The sequence below is a fragment of the Chlamydotis macqueenii genome, chromosome 1 (genome assembly GCF_036417535.1).
Source record: "Chlamydotis macqueenii isolate bChlMac1 chromosome 1, bChlMac1.mat, whole genome shotgun sequence".
Taxonomy (NCBI): Eukaryota; Metazoa; Chordata; class Aves; order Otidiformes; family Otididae; genus Chlamydotis; species Chlamydotis macqueenii.
In genome coordinates this window covers 116,162,497-116,187,279 of record NC_141556.1, presented here as the reverse complement: position 1 = coordinate 116,187,279, position 24,783 = coordinate 116,162,497, and the positions used below count along the sequence as shown (strand labels likewise).

General features: G+C 37.3%; 1 protein-coding gene across 1 annotated transcript; it reads right to left on the bottom strand.

Annotated features, from left to right (window-relative positions):
- Positions 1–835: 835 nt before the first annotated feature.
- IFNAR1 (interferon alpha and beta receptor subunit 1) lies at positions 836–24,783 on the bottom strand. The gene is made up of 11 exons (XM_086764738.1): positions 24,652–24,783; positions 16,693–16,813; positions 15,030–15,223; positions 14,167–14,324; positions 12,881–13,028; positions 11,810–11,924; positions 10,450–10,652; positions 9,073–9,227; positions 8,211–8,364; positions 5,059–5,213; positions 836–3,655 (listed from the first exon to the last, which is right to left on the bottom strand). The coding sequence occupies exons 1-11, from the start codon at positions 24,746–24,748 to the stop codon at positions 3,428–3,430; spliced, it is 1,728 nt and encodes a 575-aa protein (XP_086620864.1). The 5' UTR covers positions 24,749–24,783; the 3' UTR covers positions 836–3,427.

The window sequence follows — 24,783 nt, the reverse complement described above, 5'->3', positions numbered from 1 at the left end:
TTCTCAAGAAAAATGTGAATTACTTGCAAATTATTAATTCAGAAACATTCACTGTAGACTGCTTTGCCATCATTTAAAATCTGTCAGTGAAATCCTTCACATTAAATAACTTTCTTCCAGAGTGCTGAAACTCTGGGAGGCAAACAAAATCTTGTGTCACAGGAAACAGTTATCAAAATAATCGCCCACAGTTAGCTGCTGAAATATTAGACGAAACATTTTTCCCTAGATGAGCAGGGAAAAACAAAACAAAAATGAAAACCACCCCATCTTACCTCAGTAAACATGTTTAGAATAACTTCACTTTTGAAAATCCTCCAAACGAAAATATGTCCCCAAGCCCTACTGTAGAAGTAGGTCACAAATAAGAAAACCAGACTGAAATCAAGTTGTCAATGACAGAAAACATCCAGGGAGGCCAGCTACAGCATAAATCACTAAGAGCAACAGTCACATAAACAAGCTGCATCCTCACCGCAAACTTAGCTTATACTGAAGAGACCACACAAATGAAGAGAACTTCATACCATCCTTCTTTTAAATATCTTGCAACAATTCACAGAAGCTATTTACCAAAGACCACAATGACTGCAATGCTTATGTTCAGTGTTCCATTTTAAGGCCCGATTCAGAAAATGAATCGGCACTTTCTTTCAGATTTGTCTAAATCATGCAATGCTTCACATAAGTCCTAAAATAGATTTACACGTTTTATGCTTCACATTGGGTTTTTTTTTAGGGAGGACACTAACTGAAGACTCATGGGAACTTCCTAAGTATCCATAGTGTAGTTTCAATGTCACTAAGTCAAAAACATATGGAACAACAAAAGGGATAAAGAAGTAAATGTGCAAAATTTATTATGTTCTTCAATGAACACAGGGACATAAAGTTTATGAAATTAGATCACATCTTCAAAATTAAAAAAAAAAATTATATATATAAACACCAACAGTTGCTTGTTATAATAAACAACAGCCCACATGAAGCTCAAAACCAGTTTACTCTAAATCAATTTCTTCATAAAAAATAAGCTACTTAAAAAAATTACTTCATAAGATCAAAGTTGTATGCAAATTGAAAGATTATTGCAGCATACCATAAGATCATAGAATAATTTGGGTTGGAAGGGACCTTTAAAGGTCACCTAGTCCAACCACCCCTGCAAGGAGCAGGGACATCTCCAACCAGATCAGGTTGCTCAGAGCCCCATTCCACCTGGCCTGGAATGTTTCCAGGGATGGGGCATCCACCAGCTCTCTGGGCAACCTGTGCCAGTGTTCCACTACCCTCGTGGTAAAAATTTTTTTCCTTATGTGCAGTCTGAATCTGCTTCCTTCTACTTTAAAACTATTACCCCTCGTCCTATCACAACAGGCTCTACTGAACAGCCTCTCCCCATCTTTCTTGTAGGCCCCCTTAAGGTACTGGAAGACACCTATAAGGACTCCCTGGAGCCTTCTCCTGTCCGGGCTGAACAGCCCCAACTCTCTCAGCCTGTCCCCATAGGAGAGGTGCTCCAGCCCTCTGATCATCTTCATAGCCTTCTCTGGACTCACTCTAACAGGTCCATGTTTTTTCCTGTGCTGAGGGCCCCAGAGCTGGATGCAGTACTCCAGGTGGGGTCTCACCAGAGCAGAGCAGAGGGGGAGAATCACCTCCCTTGACCTACTGGCCACGCTCCTCTTGATGCAGCCCAGGATGCAGTTGGCTTTCTGGGCTGCAAGTACACATGGCCAGCTCCTGTTGAGCTTCTCGTCCACCAGCACCCCTAAGTCCTTCTCCTCAGGGCTGCTCTCGATCCATTCTCTGCCCAGCCTGTATTTGTGCCTGGGATTGCTCCAACCCATATGCAGGACCTTGCATTTGGCCTGGTTGAACTTCATGAGGTTTGCACAGGCCCACCTCTCCAGCCTGTCAAGGTCCCTCTGGATGGCATCTCTCCCCTCCGGTGTGCTGACCGTACCACACAGCTTGGTGTCGGTGGCAAACTTGCTGAGGGTGCACTCTATCCCACTGCCCATGTTGCTGACAAAGATGTTAAACAGGGTCCCAATACTGACCCCTGAGAAATGCCACTTGTCACCCGGTCTCCACTTGGACATTGAGCCATTTACCACAACTCCCTGAGTGTGGCCATCCAGCCAATTCCTTATCCACCGAGTGATCCGTCCATCAGATCCACTTCTCTGCAGTTTAGAGACAAGAATTTTGTGCAGGACAGTGTCAAATGCTTTGCACAAGTCCAATATCCTTATAATTTGTATGAGGAAAAGTCTGTTGGCAAGATGAGACTAAGCTGAAAAAACTTTGAATGACAAACATCCTCACCATTGTTAAAAGGCATTTTAAATAATAATAATGATAATAATAAATTCAGCTTTGGTCCTTCTAATTATAGAAATAAGATTCCTTCCACGTTAAAAGAGATTAACATTTCTAAATACAATTCTATTAGAAGTAAATATTTTACACTTCTGATTATCTAGCCATGGGAAAAGCATAATCAAGAATATGCCTCTTAACATGCTTTATCATTAAAGTAACAACATTAGTACATTGCAAAAATAAACTAACATTTGGCTTGGATGTTTGTGGCTTTTTATCCTAAATGCAGTGCAAAACAATTTGCCCTAATCTCTATTTACAAAGAGCTTCCATTATGAATTTTTTTTTCTTTATAGCAAAGTGAAATGAACCTCCTTCCTGCCTTTTCCCCTCCCCATACTTGCCCAGATTACCAAGCGCTGTGGGAGAAGAGCACCCTGATGCAGGGACGCAGATACATGAACACGCAATAAGGCATTGGGAGCATCCCGCAGTCACGGTCACCAGGAATTCTACAAGGAGGCTAAGAGGAGCCACCTCACTGAGGCTACTGTTGATGTCTCTTCATCTTTTGCTCTGGACCTGCTGAGCCAAAAAGCACTGCCCCTGAGGGGGCTGGAAGAGAATGTCAGAAGTGTTATTAAAACTGCACCCAGAGGCAATTTCCTTCTGCCTGTGTAAACATTGTAAGATTCAATACTGGAATGTAGGGCTTCTGTCACAGTACACACTGGCATTCAAAACAAACATCTAAGTGAGAAACTCTTCTTATGGAACAGAGCAGACTTTTGCTGAGGTTATCAGGTTCAAGTATAAAAAGTGTACAGATCTGCTCCTCTTTACACAGATGGTATTCTTCTTGTCATATGGTAAAATGTCAGTCAAAATGATATAAGGTACAAGGAGTCAAATTTTAACTTCAGTCAGCTTGCAGCAGAGAGGGTATGTAACCTTCCACTAACAAAGTGCATATTTGGAAACCTCAAGACAACGATCCCAAAGTCACACTGTCTTCCTCAGGCTGTGACTTTCATAATAAAAAAGTTTTAAGTGTTTATTAAGATGCTAGTCCCATATATTAATTTTATTTTCTTAGAAGTTATACTATTTCCCTTTGTAGCATTTCTTCTGATGCTTTGCTCCCTGAAGTATCATCATCGTTAGAATAATTTCCTGAATCTCGATTGCTTTGTTTAGAATGTTTATAGTCTTTAAAATCAATTTGATTTACTTCTTCTGTGATGATAGTCTCAATTATAGAAAAATTTTCTGTTAGTTCTTCTGTAGTTGACAGATAAAGATTGCTAAAGACCTGTCCTCCAAAACCCTGCAAAAAGACAAGCAGAAAAGAAAGAGATGAACATTCATACACAATACCTAAATAATGATTCCCCTTAACACCACAGTTGTACAAATCTGAGTTATCGTATTTAGTAGCATCATGAGGTTTTCTACCCATAATATGCCACTTGTTTCCCTAAGTTCACAAACTCAAAGTTAGGATGAAGTTTAGTTGAACACTGAAGAATGACTCTAACATTAATCTTAACTCTTTTGCTATGCTCATAGTTGTCAATCATCTATATAATTGCAGTATTTCACTGATCATAGTCTTATGAGGCCACACAAGAACTATAGGAAAATCCTAACTTAGAACACTTTCAAAGATCATGTGGTAGCACGGGGATGTCAGGTGTGTGTTTGCAAAGTCTACAAATCATTATCAGTTATAAAGCAAAGTTTGAAAGAAAAAAACCGAGCTGTTGCAGCAGGATACCAAGCCTCATACAGCTCTCAGCAGTGCACTGCTGTCTATCCTACATGCTTTAAACCTATTCTCTGAAGTGGTCATTTATATCAAATCAATCACAAAAGGTTCTAAATATGCATTGCATTAATTATGTTACCAGTATTCTACTGAACAAACCAGCTAAAATGCTACCTTACAAATAAATTCAGATTAGCCTTTGTAAACTATGAGACTGGTTTTAAATTACACTTTTATTCAGAAAGCTTTGTATACTACATATCCTAAGAGCTTCAGTGAGATGACGACACACATTAGGAAGGCCATACTCTGCTCAAAATCAGTGTTCTGAGACACAGAAGAAAGCACAGTCAAAAGCAGTACTTGCTCCATTTCAAGATGTATCTACACTTACGTGTTGCCCTGTTCATTCCAGAACAGGATTCCTACTAACTGTGCCAAGCCAAGCTGGAAACTGGACAACATCTGCCCTTTTTGAGGCCACCCAGGCCACTAGGTCAGGAGATGGCAGAAGCATTTGCTGCCTGCTACACCAAATTCTCCTCTAAAGACTGGGCTTGTATTTTCACCTCTGAGTTTTAGAGGGTGGCAAAAAGGTTAGATCATGCTCTTACAGATAACACAATGGGAAAACATTTCTGGTCTCTGATAGCAAGGCGAAAGTACATTAACACACTGGGTAGACAAGCACACTCTCTGGAATGAAGGATCATTAGCAACTCTTTTGCAGAGACAGAAGAAAAACCATACAAGTTAAAATATTTGCTAATAGAATTCTAGAAATTGGTACTACCCATTTTTTTTCCATAGGAATTCCTGCACTTCATTAAAGCCTATGCAATTAATCTTGGCATATCCATAAGACCACAGGATAACAGATAAACACTTTTTCATAATATTTTCTGTTCATTTTTCTAAAAATGCATCTGCTTAAGGAATGAGAAAAATAAATCTCATCTTACCTCTATGTTCAAAGGAGGTTGGCATGATGGAAAGAACACGTATTTGATTTTATTGTAGGCTTGATAAAGGAGAAAAACAAGTGGTGTAGCCACAAGCAAGACAGCAATCAGTGCAACCGCAAATGTTGCCAACATGATCAGAGGTAAAGTTTTATCTAAAAGAGTGAATAAAAACCATTCAGCCTAGGCATTTATAATGAACTACAAAGATTAAAGAACAGATTATCTCCAAATCTGCTACAGTATTTATAATAAAATTTAACATTTCTACAATTATATATCCAGCCATGATGATCATTACAAAAAGGATGCCATTCCAATATCTGAAATAATTTTATTAAAAAACACAACGCAAAATATTTATCCAATAAAAGAACACAGGCATTTGCAGACAAGATCAGAACCTAGACCCAGTTATTCCCAGTTATATGTCACTCTTTGACAGCAGGACAAAAAGGCTGCACATTGACAGCTACCATGGAGCACTGGATGCATGTAAATCTATTGCACTATTACTTGTGTGCATGGTCTGACCCCAAGGAACATAATATATAATTGACAGAGCTCTCTCCTTTAAAAAGGCAGTGATACAGGAGTAAGAAATCCCATGGCCTATGCAGTAAGAATGGCAATTACTACTGTGAAGTTGGCCCAAGGTTATTTAGCCAGGAAACTATTAGAGTGCTTAGACTTGCAGGGTTTTCAGGAGCCCAAAAGCATCCAAATGGTTTCTTAGACAGGAGAGAAAATCCAATTGTAAGCTTCAGATGACTAAAATACAGCCAATAGAGAGAAAAAGGATGTTTCAGTGAGCATCTGATCCTTTTGGATGCTTATTGAAGAAGAACACGATCCTAAGGATATTCCAGTTATTTTCTACACTGGTAGTCTAGACACCAGCTCAGCACGAGATTTTACTTTGCCAATATAGAGAGGTGAATTGAATTTCACTTCAGTGCTCAAACATGGTGTCATCAACTTGATGACACTAAGCTGAACGGTGCAGTTGATTTGCAAGAAGGCATGGACACGATCCAGAGGGACCCTGACAGGCTTGCAGAGCACGCCACGTGAACCTCAGAGTTCAACAAGGTTAAGCACAAGGTCCTGCACATGGGTTGGAACAATCCTTAGCATCAGTATAGGCTGGGCAGAGAATGGACTGAAAGCAGCCCTGAGGACAAGAACTTGGGGATACTGGCGGATGAAAAATTGGACGTGAGCCAGCAGTGCGCTTGCAGCCCAGAAAGCCAGTCGTATCCTGGGCTGCATAAACAGAAGTGGCTAGCAGGTTGAGGGAGGTGATTCTGCCCCTCTGCTCCACTCTCATGAGACCCCATCTGGAGTACTGCATACAGTTCTGGGGCCTGCAGCACAAGACAGGCATGGACTTGTGACAGCAGGTCTAGAGGAAAGCCCCAGAAAAGATCATAGGGTTGGAACACTTCACCTAGGAAGAAAGGTTGAGAAAATTGGGATTGTTCAGCTCTGGGGAGACCTTATTGTAGCCTTTCAATATTTAAAAGGGGCTTGTAAGAAAGACAGAGACACTTTCAGCCTGTGGTGACAGAACAAGGGGCAATGGTGTTAAACTGAAAGAGGGTAGGTTTAGATTGGACATAAGGAGGAAATTCTTTACTATGAGGGTGGTGAGGCACTGGACCGGGTTGCTCAGAGAGGTGGTGGATGCCCCATCCCTGGAAACATTCAAGATCAGGTTGAACGGGGCTCAGAGCATCCCGATCTAGTTGGAGATGCCCCTGCTCATGGCAGGGGGACTGGACTAGATGATCTTTGAAGGTCCTTCCAATCCAAACCATTCTATAAGTCAATTATCCTACATTCCATTATTAACCCAGGAACTGTGGAAAACCTTCTAACAGGCTAGGCTCAGTTCCAGGACTTAAGGATGGGCCGTTATGGTAGAAGGTGTTTACATGATGGAATCTATTTTTGATACTAAAATATTGCAGTCAAATAAACCTTTTATCTGGATAGTCATAAGCTATTCAGTGCTTAAGTTCAAGAGTCTTGCAAGCTTCCTTATCCCCTCATCTCTTCTCCTTTGCAAAATATTTGCTGGCACAATCTCTAACAAACAAACTGAAGGGAGTTTGAACATACTAAAAACAATACATACCAGGAGACACTTTAAAATAATCAAGATTAGACAATCAGGTCTTTTTATCTCCATTTGCAGTTAGTATGAATGATCAAAGAATGAAAAATTTCCACACTAGGATATAAGAACATATGGGAAGTACAGGGATGTAATCTGTATGACTGTGTCTCTCAATTCAGAGTCTTGAGTGTACTGCTTGGTCTACAATAGGCTTATTATAATAGAAGACTACAGAGAAGACTAATAACTAACTAGTAAAATAGACTAAAGAATTTATTTTATGAAGCTAAAAAAGTAACACTTGTTTCTTTTTAGGCTTGATAAAGACAAAGCAGCGAGGACTACAATATAAATGAATTCTAAGAGCTTAAGATGTGAGAAAGTAGCATTACTATTGTTACATTTTCTTATCTTTAAGTCAGTTTGGATATTTAGTATTTTTCTAGTGTTACAGCCTGTTAATAGAAGATAAAAGCAAGTTATCTGTTGAATTTAATGTTCTGCGTGAGTGTAATCTATCTATAGATGTATTCTCCTTTCACATAAAGGTGAGCTTTCAGCTATAATGAGCCTGATGATTTGTCTCCTCGCACTTCAGCATAAGGAATAAAATATTATTGAAAATGTAGCATTCAGTGATTCTTTGCACCCTACTAAAAAATATCTTTAAAGTACTGGAAATTAAAGCTTGCCTGTTAACAAGACATTGTACAGAACTATGTTTAATTCACAGTCATTACAATTAACCTGAGATAATTTCTAAACTGAACTGTGTTGTGGAATAGCCAGAATGTAAATTTTGACCAGGTCAGAAAATAAGTGGTTTATTAGTTTAGCTAAAGGAGAGAATACAGAGCGGCTGTATCAGCTGTGACACGCTGCTGATACATACCTCTGCCCAATTAGGTGCTAACTCTGTGAGGCCATTAAGTCATGCTGCAAATATTTTTTAACTAGGAGATCTGCAAAGGCCTATGAAGGGTTAACAGGTTTAATTCCAGAGGTGTAATAATTCCCAAGCTCTTCCTACCTCCAGGTGTTTTGATGCATTCCTCTTCGCTGAAATGACTGCTTTTGTTGTAAGCCTCTGAGAATGCTTGTACTTTTACACAGTACAAAGTTGAGGGTGTTAGATCAGAGATTGTCCCTATTGTCTGTTTTATTTCTTTCACTTTGATTTCCTCCTGAAAAATTAGAAGAATAAGATGCACATAAATAGTACAAGAGTCACTCAAACAGATTAGAATTTTGGCCTCTGCTGAAGAAAGTAATTCTGTTAAGAAGTCAGACACCATTGTGCACTTGGATTACATAAAATAAAAGAAACCACACAACTCTCTCCTAAGCAAGCACTTTCAGGAAACACCTATCAGCAAGAACCAACTGCTTTCACCACACTGAAATGTCACAGTTCAAAGCTGCGTGCAAAATGAAACTTCTTCCTATTGCAGTTTGTTTTCTTCTTTTCTTCCATGCATTTACACATAGACATTTACCAATTACTGTAAAATATTTTACTATAAGAAGCATTTAAAGAATATGGAAAGATACATTAAAATGTGACCTAAAAGCATGCATGAGTACATTGTTTTATGATACATATATAGCTATAAAACTGAAAATTCAGAAAGAAAATAAATTTGAGGGGCCAGAAGCTGCATTAATTGGGACACTGTACAGAGTCATACCATAAGAAAGACAGCACCATAAGAACACTATAACCTCTATTCAACAGTGAGCCATTTAGCAGCTTGTACCCCCAAACTGATTGCATGATCGATACACTATATATGTCCCTCTTTTGAAAATAAGCTACTTGAGGAGAACTCAAACTCAGTATTTAAGTCATAACAAATTTTATATACTGTTTTAAGTATTTAACTAGTTCATACCTCATTATTCGTTGAATTCTTCCAATACAGAACCCGGTAAGAGAGGTCATAATGCTCCCTCATGACTTCGCTCTCAGATCCTCCTGGAGGAGAAATCTGGATATGAAGCAAAACATCACTGATGTCCACCTTAACACCAGGAGGGCCAATTTCATCTTAAGATATTAAAAAAAAAAAATTGTTAAAAATAAGACTGAAAGAATAAAAATATTGCATAAAATACTGTAATTTAAGTCTATGACAATTTTTAAGAAATACATACTTAAAAGACTAACTTGTTTAATAGCTTTACTCAGAATCTTAAGTCTTGAGAAACATTTCAATTATTTTCTCCTTCCACATTCGTATGCCACTTCCGCAATTTTCAGTGACATGAAGTACAAAGACAGTGGGATTAACTGTGCAAGTCAAACTGAAACTACTGAACACTTCTTAATCTCATCAGAATATGGGCTGTCTTTTTCACATATGCTCACTTTTACAGTTACAGTACAACTGAAAAGTGAGAAGCATTCCAGTTTTTGTTTTCTTTTGTTTAATTATTTACCTAGATCACTGTTATCTTATTAAAGAACTATCTAATTACCAAGAGCTTAGACAAGGGAAAGCTGACATCAAATATCTACTGATTCCATCTTCAATATGGAAGGCAATGGAATATTACCCTACATATTAGATAAACATTTCTTGACATTTATGATTGATAACTTTTTTGAAATTAGACATTTTAGTAAGGTCACATTTCTCATAAAAATAAAAAAAAGTGCAGTAAAAATAGTAAAAACCACTATAATTTCACTCTGGAGAGCGTTACATAGTTTCGACTTAGATACCACTATCATTTAGGGCTGCATTTTCACCAAGCTCTTGAGGGTTGTATGTCAATGTAATACTGCTTCAGCACAAAATTCAGGGTTGCACTGCCCAGGGACAGAGAGAAGGAAGAGGAGAAAGTAGATGCACAAGAATATAGAGGCAGTGGATTTCAAAATTATTTTACTTTGGCATAATTTTTCTGAGATATCAAGAAGTGCTCCCTGTGAATCGCAAAAGTCCGATAGGACTATTTCTAGTACAATCTCACAGAGTGATTATAATGTAGTAGTGAGTGAGATTACAAAATGCCATATAATGTTTTGTGATTTAATTTTGCAAAGCAAATGATATGTTTTTAAATTTAGTGAAATACTGTCTGTGCTGAACAGGATTCATTGAAAAAACTCCTGTTTAACTTGATGAGGTCAGGATTCCCAATACAGCTTCTGTAGAGGAACTATGTATTCAGTTTCATTAATCTAGCAAGTTTCTTTTTGCAAACAATAACATTAGGCACAAGTTTATCGAGAAATTAAAATTTAAGGAAACATATTTGCTTACTTGTTACCAGAGGATCTACTTTTATGTCATTAGACAAACATGACCTATTATATTCACTCATAGCCTGCACACGGAGATAATACAATCCAGAAGTAGCAGTGATGACAGATGAGAAATTGCATTGTGTATCAGTGATGTTTTCACATCCAGGTACATTGAGCCACTTCACTGAATAATCATCATGAAGTTTCTTCAGATACCCACTGCAAGAGATATTTAATAGTTTTTGATGCGAGATACTTAAAAAAAAAACCCAACCAAAAAAACCACCACCAACAAAAAAAAACCTTGTGCTGCATAGTTTTTTTCTATTTTTGAAAAAAGTGCCTCTTATAAATGAAAAAACACTATTCTAAATATGAGAAGTTTCTAACTGAAACAATGAAATTAATTGAATCAGGAGATACAAATCGGTGCTTTAATCAAAGCTCAATGGAAAAATTATATATTGGTTTTAGACATTTTTAAAAACAAAAAATAAGGTTTTTCATATAGTTCTATTGATTATTGTTGATAATAGTTGATTATTGTTCTGTCATGCCAAAGGATTTCTAAAAGAATCCTTGAGGTATCTCTCCTCTTCATTTAGATGCTGGCTACAATACATGTGTGACAACTAGATATTAAGATACAAGTTAATGGACAATATGGGTTTCTTCCCACGCTGGGATCTGACCAGAAGTAATCAAATACGTTGACAACTGAAACCTTGAACTCCTGCACTTTTGCTCACTTGTAGTCATCTAATTTCTTCATATTCAAAAAGATATAAAGCAATGCAAACTTAACATCTTTAAAAAATGTTACTTAGTGTATATTTAGTAGTCCATTCCATCAAGTATCTCACACTCTTAAAATAAACCTAGTATCCTGTGAAATTCTAGGATATGATAGATGCTGTTCATATCATCTAAGTGTATCCTGTTGTAAAGAGGAGCTCAGTGTACTGGAAGCTGATGGCTTTGGTCTTAAAGACCAGTTAATGATTTATGACCATTGTCATAATCTCCGTTCATAAGGATCATAGACTTGATGAGGGTACCTTCTTCTCTGAAAACTAAAGCTTTATATATGAAGTTTGAAAAAGAGCTGAATTCTCGGGCGGAGTTGGACTAGATGACCTTTAAAGGTCCCTTCCAACCCTAACTATTCTATGATTCTATGATGTTTTAAAAGTCACACTGTCCTTTTAAAAGTCACACTGTTTCCAGATGAGGTGCCCAATGTTTCAATGAATACACTAAGCCACTTTTGCTAAGTATTTCGCTTTAACTTCTAACAACTATTTGCAAAATACAGTAGATAGCATTTCGAATGACGTAATCTGACTAAACAGAGATATGGGAATTGTTTAACTCACATGAGATACTGTACATTGTAGCTCACATGTTGTTTATACTGATTATTCCAATGCAGATGAAATTTCATATTCAAAGCAAGAACGCTCACATTTGTTGCACAGAGTAGGTCATTAACTGCTCAAAATGAAAATAAAAGGAAACCCCACAGTTACTGAAAAGCTTTCTATTATGTACAGCAATTTCTCACTGAATGGGCATTTCTGATGTAAATGGTTATGGTACACTTAATACTGTAAAAAAAAGAATTCTGTTTTCATTATAAATATGGCAAATTGAAGTCTGCGATATATATATATATATATATATAGCATATTAAGCCTTTAGCAAAAGAAAATAAGTTCAAAATCAACTGAGGAAAAATTAAGTACAGAAATGTTGATATTGGTAGAAATAAACTGGTTCAACAACAACTCAAGAAAAATGTGTAGAATATATAAACATAAAGCAATTTTGATGAACCATCTATTCAATAAAATATTTGACTTTTTATATTCCCACACTATTTTTTTTTCCTGAAATAACCATTTAGAAGTACCTACACTGACACCTGAACAGCACACAAAATAATTTAATTCTAGACATGCACAACAAGCAACTGGTGGCAAACTGCCACTAAGCCATTCTTCAGAATCTGTAATAATAAATTCACCAAGGTTTGCATAAACAGTCTTCTTTTAAGCTTAGCTCAACTTTATATGCAGTCATTTAGTGTCATATATACAAAAGGCTTTTGTTTTGCCTACATACACATCCTTTTCCTCCTGATTCAGAGTCACAAATTCAAAAATATCCACTTTTCCAAAATACAGAAAGCAGTTTTTGCAATCCAAATTAACGGACAGAATTTGCCTCAGACCGAAAACCTTTCTGTACCACTAAAACTCTAATATTGATAGGTGACATATTTTATACTGATTTAAAATAGAAAATGTACCTAGCTGCCAAGTTACCATTACCAAAATGAATAGGAACTTGGCATTTCTGCATATTTCTGTTGCTTTAGAATAATTTACTTTCCAACAGTTTAAACTTGAGCAATCATCTTAAGATAAAAAGATTTAACTCTGTACCTTTACGGGTAGTTTTTACACAATGAACGGGACTGAATAAGCCTTCTTTCAAGTCCAAAGGAAGAGTTGCTTGAACTTTCAAACAATAGATAGTGTCTGGTGCAAGATTATCAATTGTGTCAGTAGGAAAAATATTTTGATTTCTGAACTGTAAGAAACAATTGGAAAGAGAATATGAAGATAACTGTTCTTCCTCATGAGCTGATTTTTTTTCAAGTATCTTTTTTCTTTCCTAGGTTTCAGCCCAGTTATATAATATGCCAACAAAAATGCTAAAATAGGGAATGAAGGACAATATATGAGCTGAATTAATGCTAATGGGAGGTTCCAACTTAGTCATGTGATTGAGTGGAAGGAACATGTCATGCTTCTGTAACACATGAAAGGGAGAGGGATTGTAGCACTGCTATACATGACGCGTAATTCACCATACAAATATTCACGGACACACTCAGAATAGTACACCTTTGTTCAATGAACGGAGAGACAGACAATTCCCCCTCCTTCTCTTGCTACCTCCCTGCTTTTGGTTTACCAGACTTTTCAGTGACTGACCTTTGTACACAGCTGGTACTTAACTTAAAGCTTTCTTTCCCCCCATTTGATGTGTAACTATTTGACTAGGTCTTCCAAATAAACACAGACACCTCTTCAATTCCTACCCTAATGTAGCTGGCACACATTTCTCTAAAAGGACAAAAAAAAAAAAATGTTTCTACCTTGCTCTTTACAAAATAGCTGTATCTGCTGTGCGAGACGCATGTTATGGCTTGGAAGCTAGTTCACAATTACAAGACCTCAAAAGAATCCCCCAAAAAACCCAAGCTACAGTAAAAAACGAAAGAACTTAGTTAATGACACAGAACAGTGTACTGACAGCTGTAGTTGAGCTATATGATCTCAGCAAGATCAAGTTAGCTTCTTATTTCTCCCATCCCCTATATCTATGCCTTACTGTAAATGTTTCTTCCCACTGTCTTGTAGACTTTCCCTCCTGTTGCTGCTGGCTTTAGTTCCACCTTCTTCCTCATGCATTGAAAAGTGTCTCCATCATTTAACAGAAATACAAAACTCTTATCACAAAATACCTAATACAATGCTCTAGTAAAAACAAGCAAACAGACAAGAAAACCCCAAGAAAACATCTCCTCCCAATTTTTAAACTGCATAGCAAGTTATAAACAGTTGCATAATTAAATAATTCCATTTTAGAGTATTAAGCAATTAAAGTACATCTCTGGCAGTTATGTTAAGGTTAAAAAGTTAAAAAAAAAAAGTGATTGTACCTCTGCATTTGACGAATTTTTCCAGATAACAATATTATATTTAAAACGTAGATGAGCTATCCACATTTTTCGGACCTGATTTGCTTCAGGAGGAGAAACCTTAATTTTTATTACTCCATTTGTGGACTGCAACTCTATTCCCGGGGGACCGATCTCAGCTGCAAATATTAAGAGTAAAAAAAGAGTCATGCATTACTATTTAACCAAGCACCACCAAAAAAGCAATTTACATTAATAAAACCACAGTGACTGCCTACAGTATCTTATTTTTAATTCTTTTGAGGCAGTAACAAGATCACAGCAATTGCCTATAGGATCTTAGCTTTCATGACTCTAAGGAGTATCAAATAGAAATCTAACCTAACAACCAACCACTGTTACCTAGTTCTAGAAGCAGTAGAGTTAAAACGCAATATTACTAGTGAATGTTTTCCAGCATCTGCAGTGAAAATCAGTGCAAGTTATTCTAAAACATGCAAGGCAAGAAACTTAGCTCAAACAACTCAATCCAACACTGAGGGAAGGCTTCAGTACCATACTACACTGTAACTACTGAAAAGTCACAAGGTCAGAAGAAAACCTTCAGAAGAGTCGACTGTCAAAAGGATTTTTCTGAAATTTAGAATTATACAGAGTGAAAGAAAATTCTATCAGAAAGACAACATCACTTAGAATACTTTCTCCTTTCCAGAAAAGAGAGAATCATAACATTCTGTGACCTGCAAATACTCTATATTACGTTAAGGTTGAGAAAACCACTAGCTCATCTTGTTATGAGCAATGGAAATTATACATTTTTTTTCCACAATAATGTGCTGAAGGACATTTAACTAAAAATGTTACAGTATATATGGAGCTCATACCTATTAAAAATGGAATCATTTCAAAAATGCTAGACCATGGAGACACTTCTTCCCTTCTTTCAGTCCTTACACGCACATGATGTGTATCATAGTATTCAGTTACTGCTGAGGAAAAGTCACATTCCATCTGAGTAACATTTTGACACCCAGGCAACTCCTTCCATTCTTTTTCATTTGTCTCAAAATCTTCAAACCTGTAAGAAAGAAAGAAAGAAAAAAAAAACCAAAATAAATGCAATACACAAATTAAGTTTTGAGATTCTTTTTCCTTTTCTTCTTAATACTAATAATGTCGCATCATTTAATGCTGTTTTACCTCCAGCACCAGTGTAATCAGTGTCACCTACTTAGTTACCCTGGAATTCATATTGCCATTTAATTCATTAATTTAATTTATTAATTTATGAGTTTAGCCTTATTACCAAAGGTTAACTATCAGTCTGCAAAGCCTGATACTAATTTGCTTTATTCGCCATGTAAGCACACAGTGCCAGAAAACAGCATCAAAGAACTGTCAAAATCCAGAATTACATCCTACATACAAGATCCTAGTCTGGCAATGATGTTGTAATTCATTGGAAGACATTTAAGAGTCTTGATGGCAAGAAGTGCTTAAAAGAATATAAAGTCAGGAAAAACCCCCAATTCTAATGTTAGAAAGGAATGTAGATTAGGGAAAAAGAAAAATACAAAGGTGAAAACTAGAGTTCAGCAATAAGTGTTGGAATAATTAGCTTTACAGAAGCTATTTTTCTTGTGAGTTAACAGACATCCATATCTTACATAAGAAAGAGACATTCATATAGAGATTAGAAATGTCCTGACAAAAAAAAAAAACACACCATAGACTTGAAGTAGTAATTGTTTATTCTCAACTCCTATCTTATCTTTCTGATCAGTATTATGTTTTAAAATAAAACTATTTTCAAAGCAGCAGTTTCTCACCTACACATTGAAGAAGGCAAGCTATTTTTTTTTTTTACATCTAAAATGATACACTATGAAATCCTAAAAACAAGAACTTCTTAATTGATTTTACCTTAGAAGTGTTTTTAATATTTATTTGTCAGGAAAGTGTCACAAAATACCAAATGTATACCTATATGCAGAAGTATTGGTATATGAAACAACTGAAGAAAACCAAGCAGACATTTAAGAACAAAAATTACATAGTTTTTTCATCTGGTGATTAAAATTTGGAGATGAGAAATCTGGATTCATAAACACTGACACATTATTAAAAGGCAACACTGAAAATTCTCTCAAATTATCTGTGTGTGTGTGGACACAATGTAGCATTAAAAAAAATACAATCCACCCAAATCAACAATAAATAAATCTAAATCTAGATTTTTAAGTGTACCCATTAATCTTCATAGAGAACCACTCTAGTATTAAACATTACTACCAAATACATTCTGCATTTAAAACATGTCACTATCAGTGAACAATCTAATTTTAAATATGAATTAGACAAACAAAGGACTATACTAGGATTCCATTTCATTTCAAGACTTAATCTTCCTGGTCTCTACTTTCTGGATTTCAAAAAGTCTCTAGAAGTTTTACCTGGCAGTATCAAGAAGCACAGTAATTAATTAATATGCTCTTCCACACAAATAAGCATCAGGCATTTCTGGCTCAGAAGAAGGTTACTACTTACCACCGGTATTCTGCTGAAAATGTCACATTGGTAGCATTCCCAGTGTAGTTCCACCTTAGAGTGAAATTCGTATTTACAACATAGACCTGAATATCCTGTGGACTCTTCAGATTACTTTGGCCTACAAGTAAGTAACATAAAGGTATGTAAAGATTAGAACAAATAATTTGGTCATAACTTAAGAATGTCTTACTTTTGTTAAAAAAGTGGACAGTTACAGTGAGATGAAAGAACAATAAACATAAGAGTTAAGAAAACCCCACCCTACTCAAACAGCGCTTCAATATATAGCTCAGCAGCTGTGCATCAGGGAGCTCCTTTGCCTTTTTTACTACACAGCTCTCCCTTCTGTGCTTCAAGTCTTTCTCCCCACATCCCCTAAAAAATATATACAGTAGTAACATTCATGGCCTGTGTACACTGTCACGGGTTGATTAAAAGCAGTCAGAATGCATTTAAACCAGTATTTTATTGGTTGGATCCAAAATCTGGATCTCAGCTGCAAAGCGCTAGAGATTGACCTAATGCTGTCATTTCACACGTGCAGAACAGATTGAGCATAGCAGACTTGGTTTACATCCTGTGTTACTGCAATAAATTCAATGTATTGAACATAAATCCCTTTCAGTGAGGCTCCACCACATAGCAGGATCTTGTATCTTGCTCATGGTAATCCTGTGTTTTCTTTTACACAACAAATAGTGCATAAAATGACTTAGGGAGGGCAAGGGCTAAGTCTCAGGACACATGTAAGAATCATGTGTCCTGAGACATCAATGTAAGGACCAGACCATACGAAGAGAATGCTTAACAGGCAGATTCCCAACAGGAGGGAAGCATGTGCACTAGAATCATCTGCAGTATAGTTCTATCTCCTCTTTATTTTCCACCTTTCAAAAATAATTATTGCAAAAAACCCAACTGCCTCATAATTACCTTATATTCCACTTCCTAAAGATGACGACTTTACCATAAACTTTGAGATATGCAGAATCCTAGGTGTCCTATTTGCAGTACAATTCAGGTATCAGAGGACAAATGAGAGTAACAATGTTGTGAGAGGAGCAATTATTCTGATACTTAGGAAAATTGAGATTTCTCTGGCTATTTATAAGGTACATTTTGCTTTGAATTATTTCACTCCAGTCTATCGCACTACAAAGTGAGACTACAAAGTTACAATCAGGGCTGAAACTTTGGTCTCAAAGTTTTCTAGTACTAGAAACTAAACCGGACCGTAGCTTACAAAGCAAAGGGAAACAGCGTGAAGGCACACAGAATATGTATGAACTGAGGAAACCTCAGGCAGAAGTCACTAAAATTATACCAAAATCACTGACTAAGCAGCCATATCCAGGTTTCAGAGCTTAAACTTCATACCTAGTATAGGATATTAGGCAGAAGGACTTGTATCTTTGACAACCCAGGCTATGTACAACTTAGGCAGTGCATACCTTTGTCCTCTGACTAGGAATGTAGTTTCAACTTCTAACATGTTGGGGAAAAGAAAAACAACAAACAAACAAACAAAGTCAACAAAATAATAATAACTGAAAAAAAAAAAAACCACCACACACCTCTCTGATTTGACTTTCTTTTTTAACCAGTTGTGTGTTACACTATTAATCACTTCCCAATGGCTACAACTTCTAAAAAAATATGTTAGTGACCATCAGTCTGAAATTGCTTTTTGATGTCGGTCTATTATTTGATTATATTAGGAATAAAACAGAACAAATGCATCCTGTTTCACCTGGGGAATCAAAGTCTGTTTGCACATGTAATGGGTTATCCTGAATTTTATTTTAGAGTTGCTCTTCATTGCAAAAACTATTTCATATTTTACACGATGACCAGGTTCTCTTAATAAAAAGGAAATGTGCGTGGAAAAACAACCTACAAACTGAAGTCTGCAAAATCCTTTTGGAGACTAGAGTTAAAGTGATATCCACAGACTAGTGGCTTTCATCAGTAACTCCTGAAAGCACAAAACTTGAACGGAAAAAAGAATTCAATAAAACCTCATGGATCCCACTACAGAATTTATTTCCACAATTTGTTACTCTTCTAAGCTGACAGACTAAGATAAGCCCAGAGAATGCCAAACTACATTTCATCATCAGAAAGCAAAGGAAATAACTATTTTTTTTTTTCAAGTATTTGTCCAACAGATGGCTACAGTTCAATCAAAAATCTTATGATAACAAAGGCAGCTATTTCAGATTTTGGCAAATAATAGCAATTTATTTACATCTCCTCACAAAGAAAACACTCACTTTATGGGAAAACATTATTGTCACTTTATTTGAGAATGTTTGCATTAAATTTAACAATCAAAAAGCCAGGATCAAAAAAGTTTGACTAGCTTTTAATAATAATTTTTTAAAAAGCACAACTCTGCTACTACCATGAAAAGTATAAGCCTGTCAGAGCCACCTCAAGAAAAATGTAATAATTTGTTTGAAGAATACCACCAGCTATGGTAATTCATAGATTGGATGTCATAATCTTGCTTAGTAGAATTCATTGCTTTATGACCCAGTGGAAGATTATTTAAGCGTTGTGATATAGCATAACAGTTTCAGTTTCAATTCTAAAGAAACATTAGATGTGAAAGATGTTAATGTGTTAAAGTGCAGGGTAGTGCCCTGTAAATATATGTATTCCTGTATTTGCAGAGACTTCAAAAAAATCATTCATACACCCAATCTCTGTCTAAATAATTATTTGTAAAAGATCTTAATAAGCAATATAACAGAGAATCTACTTCAAACCATCTTTTTGGAATGTAATTCAACTGCTGACATTTGAATAGTTGGCTAAAGCAGACAGAAAGTGAGATACGGTTTCCTCAGTTCCCTAGCAGCACACATACCAGGTTTAAAAACCTGACACGGCAGTACTAAACAGAAGTCCTTACAACAGGAGGTTCCCAAGGTAGATTCTTTACCCTGAACAACATAAAACCTTGGAGTAAAACATAAGAAGGTAGGATTAGATAACATAGTTAGCTGAGAACAGCATTGCACCTACAGGGCTCCAATGCCAATAAAAACTATATAAGGTAAGACTACTATTTTTGTTTGCCTCGGGTATAAAAATCAAATATTCACTGCACTTCCAGGGTATTTTTCCCAGATTTTCAAATTCTTATCTTATACGTAGCATGAAGCTTTACAATAATTCTTATCAGACCTTTTCCATTTGAGGTTAGATAGGAAAAAGGAAGTCTGGAAGCAGAAACAAAAATCATTTTAAGATTAATGTTCTAACCAGTTATACTTTCTTCCCAAGTTACAAGAAACATGCCGGTGTAAGACATCCAAGTAATGTTTTAAGCTAAGCCAGCTTCTTCTAAAGCTTGTAAATACGACAGCAAGTAATGACATCCTCCCTCTGGATACAAACAATATTGTAAAAATACAGCTCTGGATTCTGACATTTGGAAGAAGATACAGTATTCCAGTCCTGGAGTAAGAGCACACACAGTGAATGAGAAGAGATTTGTTCCAGAACAGTTTTGGTTAAAAGGCCCAAAAGATGACTGTCACAAGTCTCAGATTAGACTCCCTCTTTCTCTGAGAACTTCCTCATGCAAGTTTGAACAAGGTTAGACTCCATCTTGACATTTACCCTTTTTTAATCCTCCTTACAAACTGCTGGAACTAGGCACCAAGAACTGTTTTCAGCAGCATGTGATAGCCCTTTAATAAACAGAACTATGCTATTCAGAGACACCACCTGTAAAATTAACTTAAAATCCACAACAGGGTTAAAAGTAACTTGTACCAGTTACTCAGGGAAGACTATAGTTTCCAGGGAATTTTCAGAAAGCTGTTCAGTGTCACATTCAAAAACAACATACAAGTGTGAGCACTTGTGGTCAGTGCTCAACAATGGTCAAAAAGGGAAAAAAAAAGTTAGAAATTTATACGGAATTAAGGGAGTAAAATAGAAAGCTTAATGTCATTATATAAATTCATTACAGACTTATCTTCAACACTGTGTGCAGCTCTAGAGTGAGAGCTCCACTCTCATGAAGCAGACAGCAGAACAGAAAAAGGCAGAGATTGGTGACAAGGACAATCCAAGGTATGGAGCAGCTTCTGTACTGGGAGGAATCAGACTATGATTCTTCAGTATGAAAAGAACACCAAGGGAAGGATATGACAGATCTACAGACATATGATGAGTGGCACGGGGAATGCAAATAGCAAAAGATTGTTTACTGTCTCTTTAACACAAAGCCAGAAGCATCAAAACAAACACCACTCTGCTCTCAGCAAAACAAATGAAACTCCTGCATCACTGAGTGCTTAGTCAGTCTGTGGAATTCTTTCCCCTAGGACTCTGTGAATGCTCAACTCTTACCTGGCTTACAAACTAAGAGTCGAATACAAAGTCTCGATGATACAGACTGCTGTAACACTATGTTGTGAAGTGTCACTATATACTTCCATTTTTATTGTTTCCTACTCCACTACCAAGTGCTGTTGGAGATGAACACAGGACTAGATGGCCTTTTGGCTTCATCTGTTATAAAACGTAACAGCAAAAAAAACCAACCCCAAACCCACAACACTATTTGTAGATCTATCTCAAGTTTGATTAGGTACTTTCCTCCCTACCCTGGACAGAAAACCAGATTACTGCTTCAGAAGGACCTCCCAGTCCTGACAGACAGCACTGATAATTCAAACTACCTTCACCAGGAAATCAAGTTTCTTATCCAAATTCAAATACCTATTTATCAAGGGTTGCAGGTCACAATTACGCTCTTTCATCTGACTCCATTTCCTGTTGCAGGTAAAAAGATGGATATAATCAGAAAGCCAACTATAATTTTATACTCTGAGGAATGTCTTTAGTTGAAATTTGTTAAAAGTTAATGATCACCAATTCGTATTTGAACACTTCCTCATCACCCATTCATATATCGGAAGCACTGAAACTGAGCTGGAAGAAACCTTGCAAGATGACCTGTATTTCACATTGCAGAAAGCAGGTGGTCAATTCTACGTACATCATCAGATGTTTTCATAGAGAAGTCCTATGGTTTCTACCACCGCATAATCTATTTTTACAGGCCTCTAATCTCTCAAAATATTTTTGCTATCCTTACCGTTAGAGATTAAGTAAAGTTTTCTGGAAATCAAAAGCAAAGAACTCCCAAATTAGATTTCCTAGTAGATTCTAGTGGAGGTCTGGATCTTTGCGGAACAGATCCAAGTTTCCTTACAGCAAGGATGCTTGCCTAGTTGTCGTTCATAGTACATGGACAACACAGTTCACAGACTACAAAACCCAGAGTCTAATCTACATCTCCTCTAAGCACATTTAGCCCATGTGCTTTTTGTCTACAGATATTAAAGCACATTATGCTTTACATCAGACAGATTTGAAAACTCTGTTAAACGTGACTAACAATGAAGAGAAAACTGAATGGCAGCAACAATTCTTTTAGTTTTCCTTTGAAATCAAATTGTCTAGCTTTCTGAATGACTTCTATTGTTCTCTTTTGTATTCTCTCCAAATGGTTGAACTTGTTTGAAACAGTATACTTCAGAAAAAAATCACAGTACTCCAGTTCAGATTAATTAATGGAAGTCTTAGCTTACAAGACACAAGGCGTAACCCTTTCATTCTAATTAGCACTGCTATGCCCCAATACTTCTGAGATTTTCTACAGCATAGCACTTAGGCATTGTAACATTGCATCTTTTTTTTTTTTTTCCAGAACCAATACTTAGACCATCATTTGTCATCTTCTGTTTGCCTAAAGTACACAACCCTGCACACATCCTTTTTCAATGCCACCATACTTTCTGGAGTATTTTATGAACAGCAATCCAGGAACGAAGGAGCAAACTCACTAACATTTAATTACCAGAGAAATTTTGTGATTTAGCTAGAAACCAGATACACAAAGCAGTATCTAAAAATCAAGACTTCTTCCTGGTTTACTTTACTACTGATTAAAAGCCAGATATTTAAAATTAATTCATGATTCTTCACTTCAAGCCTGATGACACTTTGGTGCTGAGGACAACATCCTAAGAGATTAGACTTTTATGGAAAGAAGAGATTAAAGACAAGAAATGCTTCTAGCACAATTGCCTATCTTCCTTCCCCTGTCAAATTTTAATAAACTAAAATAAATACAAAACTATTCTAATAAATAAACATAACTACTTAATTTATAATATTTTAATTAACATGATGTTTGAAAAGAATAATGATTATATAACATTACAGAATAACAAGAGCCATTCAACAACAGAAGAAGGTAGTTTTAGCAAGGCAAAAATATACTCACTCAGGAGATAGCGAAGGGGAAATTCTGTTAAGAGTACATGATGGCTTGCTGCTTATCACATTAAGCATGTGACAGAACCAATGGAAATTTTAACTCAGTCTTTCAGCATAGGAAGGAAAGGAGGCCTGTTACATGCAATATTAAAAAAACAAAAAGCCACAACCAAACACACACCGAAAACTACCCAACTGTTATTGGTTCTGTGGACAGAACAGTACTCTGTGGACAGAACAGGGAGAATTCTTACTACAAGAACTTTTATACAGGAGCAGCAGAGAGGAACCGCTGGTTTTGACAAGGCAGAAGGTGAGAGGTCACTGCAGCAGAGCAGTTACTTCTAACTCTAGAAGCAGTATATGGCATGTAAGTCATTTGCTATGTGTCATTCATATTATGTGCAGGTTAGTCAAAGTAGCTGCATGTATCACAATGCTTTCAGTTTTGGGATGAAATTTGGGGCTGATGCACAAAGATTTCACCTACAAACCAAATGGCTGAAAGAAAATAAAGAAAGAGGTCCCAGAGCTGCTTCTCTGCCTGAATCCTAGCATGAATGCAAAGTGTGGGCCCCTGAAAACAGCCTCTGTCTAGTCTTCTTTTGGGTATGCCAAACTAGAACAATACAATCTTCCACAGAATTCAAGAATTTAGGTGGCATCAGAAGCAGCGTGCACACACTAGCCCACAGCTATATTTCTATTATCCAAACTAGCTTAGCCTATATAATCTCTCTTGCATCTCACAATGTCTGTAAATATGCAGAAAGGCAATTTACAGCTTATCAGGGTTGCACATTACTTCCCCCTTGAAAAAGGGTTTTGTGCAATAGTTGTTTCTTGCTGCTTAAGGATGTAAGAAGAGGCACATGTTAATATCACGTGAGACAACATCTCATCCTGCAATTTCACTTCTCTGATTTCCCTATCTGTATTTTAGGCTCTTGTCAGACTAGATTGAGATGCCTTTCAAGCAAATCATAGGATGATTTGCGTTGGAAGGGACCTTTAAAGGTCACCTAGTCCAACCCCTCTGCAAGAAGCAGGGACATCTCCAACCAGATCAGGTTGCTCAGAGCCTCATCCAACCTGGCCTTGAATGTTTCCAGGGATGGGGCATCCACCAGCTCTCTGGGCAACCTGGTTCTGTGTTCCACCACCTTCATTGTAAAAAAATTCTTCTTTATATCTAGTCTAAATCTACCTCCCTCTATTTTAAAACCATTACCCTTCGTTCTAACACAACAGGCTCTGCTAGAGCTTTCCCCCATCTTTCCTGTAGGCACTCTTTAGGTACCAGAAGGCTGCTATAAGGTCTCCCCGGATCCTTCTCTTCTCACATTCAACACGATGCTGCCCCACACGTAAGCTACAGCCGCTGCAACTCACCGACAGCAAGTAAGCCTGAGGCAGACGAGATGAAGACAGCTACTTAACTGCAGAGTAAAACCCGAGGGAAACCGAGCCCCGCTCACCCACGCAGAGGCGCCTACCCAAGGCCTGGATGCCTTTGCAATCCCCGTAGCGGGCTCCCGGGACCACGTCCCCCCCACTCTCACAGCGCCTCAGGCCAAGGCACCGGGCAGCCGCTGCCGGATCGAAGCGGGAGTTCCCGCAGCCCCCGCCCTGCCCGCTCACCGGGCCCACCTGCGCAGTGTAGGGGCAGCGCGACCAGGAGGCAGAACAACAGCCCCGCCACGGCCGCACGCCCCACGCCAACCGCCGCAGCCAGCCCGCCGTCCATCCGTCCCTCCGCGCGACCCGCGCCCGCACCGTTAC

Coding starts and splice junctions, on each gene's coding strand:
- IFNAR1 (XM_086764738.1), bottom strand. CDS start 24,748: ATGGACGGCGGGCTGGCTGCGGCGGTTGGCGTGGGGCGTGCGGCCGTG. Junction 16,814..24,651: donor GCTGCCCCTACACTGCGCAG/GTGGGCCCGGTG, acceptor ACTTACTTGTAG/GCCAAAGTAATCTGAAGAGT. Junction 11,925..12,880: donor TGTAAAAACTACCCGTAAAG/GTACAGAGTTAA, acceptor CATTTTGAGCAG/TTAATGACCTACTCTGTGCA.